At 36.5% G+C, this 4,647-nt stretch overlaps 1 protein-coding gene across 1 annotated transcript; it reads right to left on the reverse strand.

Annotated features, from left to right (window-relative positions):
- Window positions 1-2,861: 2,861 nt before the first annotated feature.
- LOC143607215 (transcription factor MYB102-like) lies at window positions 2,862-4,347 on the reverse strand. The gene is made up of 3 exons (XM_077082743.1): window positions 4,014-4,347; window positions 3,735-3,864; window positions 2,862-3,568 (listed from the first exon to the last, which is right to left on the reverse strand). The coding sequence occupies exons 1-3, from the start codon at window positions 4,147-4,149 to the stop codon at window positions 2,896-2,898; spliced, it is 939 nt and encodes a 312-aa protein (XP_076938858.1). The 5' UTR covers window positions 4,150-4,347; the 3' UTR covers window positions 2,862-2,895.
- Between the last annotated feature and the right edge of the window lie 300 nt (window positions 4,348-4,647).

Genomic DNA, 4,647 nt, shown 5'->3' on the forward strand with positions numbered 1-4,647 from the left:
ATAATACTCGAGGAAGGAGGGTACCGAGCCCTAATAATACTCGAGGAATGTAGGGCGTAATGCTCTTTATAACGTAAGATATGAAAGCAAGTTAGTACAAAAGAAAGTATGAAAGTATGAATGAAAGAGTATAAGTTTGTGTGTATTGTATAATGTATGATTAACTAGAACTCACTCAGCGTAGCTGACTTTTAGTATGCACGCAGGTGAGTAGGATGAGGCAGTTCGCTTGAGGGGACACGTGGCACTGAATAAGAGGCTGGCATCGGAAGACTCAAGACGTTTAAGTTTAATGTTTCGGTTATTTTGAAAGACAAGATGATGTTTTAAGACAATATGTGTTTTGTTATGAAATGTTTTATGAAAGCTTTTATATTCCGCGAATGTTTTAATTAACTCTGATATTTAGAACTGCGTTTATGAGTAAATCCAACACGAAAGTAGGGCTACCGGTAACGGGGCATTACAAGTTGTTTCGTTTATTTAGATGTTTTGTAATAAGCCGGGTCAGATCGTTTGAGCTACTTAAATATTTCCCTTCCATACCCTTACACATGGCCCCGTTACAACCCTTTTAAAGACCTCTTGATTTGCATTTATGCCAAAGTAGCTTGATGGATTAATATGTACTTATGAGTGATATTGAGAGCTGAGTGATACTTGCACATCTTTTGCTAGTCCATATATTAAACCGAGATGAGAGATGTTATATTCGAGTGGTATGAGCATGTGTGCCTTAACCTGAAACAAAGTACACCTGTCTAGGCGGCTCTATTGTTTTTATTATAGCATTTAACCGTATTTGTGATATGTCAATCTAAAAACAGTGTCAGTCTGGGAAACTGGGTATGACCTAAAACCTTACTAGTATTAATGGCGATAATCTACATACCTATGATGGAGGTCAATGTTTGCTTTAGAGTTTTGCCTGAGGGCAAGCAAAAGATAAGTGTGGGGATGTGATGGTCGGTTAATTTGTATATGTTTTCGTTCGTTTATTATTTAGTTTTAACTGTTTATTCGAGAACTATCGATACTTCATACGTGTTTTATTGGATTTCAGGTCATAGGTGTTAAAGTACTCATTATGGACCTGTTGTGACACGGAATGAAGACGCGGGATGTCCAGCACGCAAATCGATGAAATAGTTGAAGTTGGCTGTAACAGGGTCCCATCGCAGTACGCGATGGGCCTGCTGAAGTACCCATCCTGTACCGCGATGGGTAGTATTTTAAACTTTGACTTTGTGGTCAATCGCGGTACGCGATTGGCCTTTGAAGACAGATTTTGAGTTTATAACTTCTTTTTCATCAAGAGAAAACCCTAACTCCGTTTTTACAACCAAGAGGTGATTTCCAGCAGTCCTATAGGCGATTTCCACTACCCTAGCTCGTGTCAAGACTATATCTATTATCTATATCATCCGTATTGAAGATTCGATGAAGTCGCGGCTCGGCTAATCTCCTAGAATCGCACCCGGGATGTATAGTTTGTAACCATTTACAGTTTTTCTCATGTGATTAAGAATACTTATGTTTTGTTATTGAAGATTGATATATAATTATTGATGTTTAGTATTTCTGTGTGTTCGGTCGGTTTAGGTTTACGTTGGTCTGAACGATCTGTTACCAGTTGCTAGATAATTAGTCATATAACTGTTTGGTTAGATTGAATACGATAAAACGTACAATTACCCTTAACTGAGTCACACTGGCAATGACTATTTGATAACCAGTGCCGTGTGTAAAGTTATTGTTGACGTCTAAGGTTTTGTCTGGTTGATCAGTTTTTAGTTAATCGTTAATAATCAATTTGTTAGGTTGCATGAGATACTGTTTGGTTGCTTACTTGAATTCTCGGGTGTGGTTTGCTTTGTTAACTGCTTAATACTCGTTTACTTGTTCGTTGCTTAGTTCTCTTAATTTAAACTATTGCTTGTGTGATCAGCACTAAAACCGTTTACTTCATAATATTAAACCTGTTACACGAATTGCATTGACCACATACTCCTTGTGATACGATACCCTACTTGATCTATCTATTTAGAATAATTAGGTTTTTGATTGACTCAAACGACGGTCAATAGAAAAATATGCAAGCAAACAGACTTGGAAGCCAAAAAAAGACACGAACAAATGGTTTTTAGATTCCATCATATATCCACAATTAATACATAGAGTATCACCCCTCCTCAACACCACCCCCCCCCCCCCCCACACACACACACACGTCATGGTAAAAATTCAAATTAACTTGTGCTTAGCAAGTTGTGTGTTGGGAAACCAAGTCAAGCGGCGGGCATGGGTGAATAAGCATACCTAGCTTTCTATGAGTGGAGTTTACACGTACCTCTAGGGTTGAAGCCACATTTCATTGTTCATGGACTTGCTCGTTAGAACTCACAAATTACCATTTTAAGGAACTACCCCAATATCAAAGTGAGTCATCCTGGACAGATAGTCAACCCATATACTAAATTTGACGTTTTAGGTCTGACTCACACAAAAACACAATAAAAAAGAAAACCCACCACTATAAGAAAACTTCCTTGATTCTGGTTTCAAATCTAAGACCATTAAATCTTAATTCTCAACCATCATCCCTATGCCATTGGACCAGAAGGTCAGCCGTCACAAATTACCTTTCTAACAAGGTGATATTTATAGGGGTAAAAAATATTGAACCCACTTGCTAAGGTAAGTAGCTGTTTCCAATTACTAAAGTCTTCTGGCTGATCGAAGGGGACAAACCATCGACAATCCCTTTCTTATAAAAATAAAATTATAACTTCCTAGCCAGATTTTTTTTGCAATTGCATTCAAGAGCTATTTAAACAGAAAAATTAAAGAAATGACCAGGAAGAAATTCTGGTTCGAACAAAAAGGTTATACATATTACATTAAAATATTAGCATCCAATACATCTTGGAATTCATACTTGAACATGTTACTACAATAGCTTATTTCTCTATCTTCTTCTATAGTACCTTCATTCATGTAAGCCGAATACGAATTCGAATCGATGGGAGTCATGCTTGACGAAGAAGGCGTACACGATGAATACAAGAAATTTGACTTGAGACCGACTTTGTTACTGAAGTTTGATTGAGGATAGTTTTCAAGATCATTGCAAGCTAAAGTATCAATTGTTTGGTCTACACTGGATTCCCTGAGCATGGAAGTTTCACTAGAAAATGGAACACCACAAGCAAGAGTACTCAAAGTAGAGCGCTTTGGGATTTCTTGAATTAGGGTTTGGTCTTGAACATGATTGTGTTCTTGAATTTGTAGGGTATTATCAAGAAGGTTTTGTTGGGTACTTGGAAAACTGAATCCCAGGCTTTGATTGCCTTGCGACGCAAGGAACAAAGCGGCTAGTCTTAACAGTTCAAGGTCGACCGTGGGTTGGAACTCTGACAAGTTCAAAATGGATGAAAGGTCAAGTCGAGGTTTATGAGTGGCCGGATCAATTCCCATTCGAATAAGTCTTTTCCTTACGTGGGTGTTCCAATAATTTTTTATTTCGTTATCTGTTCTTCCAGGCAAATGAGATGCAATCGTTGACCATCTAGTAAATAACCAAACATTAATGATTAGATAACAAAGATTAAAGTTTTGAAACAAATCCATCTAGAAAATGACATTTGACATCAGAAGGATCTAAAGTCTAAGCTATTAATTCTAGATAAATATGTGAAGAACCATCAATTAGAAGGTTTATAACTCTGACTTACTTGTTGCCCAAGACACCATGAAGTTGAATGATGGTTTCCTCCTCTTCAAAAGAGAACTTGCCTCTTTTGATATCAGGTCTAAGATAATTAGTCCATCTTAGCCTACAACTCTTTCCGCATCTTTGAAGACCTATACATAGTCAAATAAAACCAAGAAGCCTATTAAAGTTCGGAAACATTTATATAATGTTATGCATGAAGTCTGAACACCATATAAACCGCGTTCTTTTGAAATATAAATGTATTTTGTAATCAGTAGTTGATAGCGAAGAAGCTTACCGGCATTTTTGGGAAGAGTTTTCCAATTTCCATAACCATTCTTGTGAATGTAATCAATGAGCTTCTTATCTTCCTCAGTAGTCCATGGACCTTTCCTTAAACCACCATTTTTGTCACACTGAGGTGCCCGTCCCATAGTGATGATGTTAACTGTTAAGTGTTAACTAATTAATATGATATCAATCTATAGCTAATATCTCTTGTGATGAGAAACACGGCTGTTTGTAGAATGGAGGTAGGAGTGTAGTAAGATGAATATAAATATGAAGGAAGAAACATAAAGTCAATTTGATTGGGATGGGTAGCCGTCCATTTTCTTATCTCCATGGCTACGTGTCCCTTGAAATATAGATTTTTGATAACATATATGCTAGATAAATCTCTACGTACACTTTAAGGACTGAGTTTATGATTTTTAATCACCCTTTTTTGACATTAGTAACAGTTCTACGTGTCCCTACAATATGTTGTAAGAAAGAATAGTCAAACGTCTAATTAATTATTTTGAAGATATCAAATCTTTTTTCACGAGTTCATTTGTTATACGCAATACTATATATGTATCTAAAGTACTTACAAATTCACTATATATAACCTCTTTTTAAATTGATTATTTAAATGTGATAAATAACAC

This window comes from Bidens hawaiensis, unplaced genomic scaffold, assembly GCF_021521415.1.
Source record: "Bidens hawaiensis isolate Kalapana, Puna unplaced genomic scaffold, B.hawaiensis_p1.1 tig00080384_1, whole genome shotgun sequence".
In the NCBI taxonomy this organism is placed as follows: domain Eukaryota; kingdom Viridiplantae; phylum Streptophyta; class Magnoliopsida; order Asterales; family Asteraceae; genus Bidens; species Bidens hawaiensis.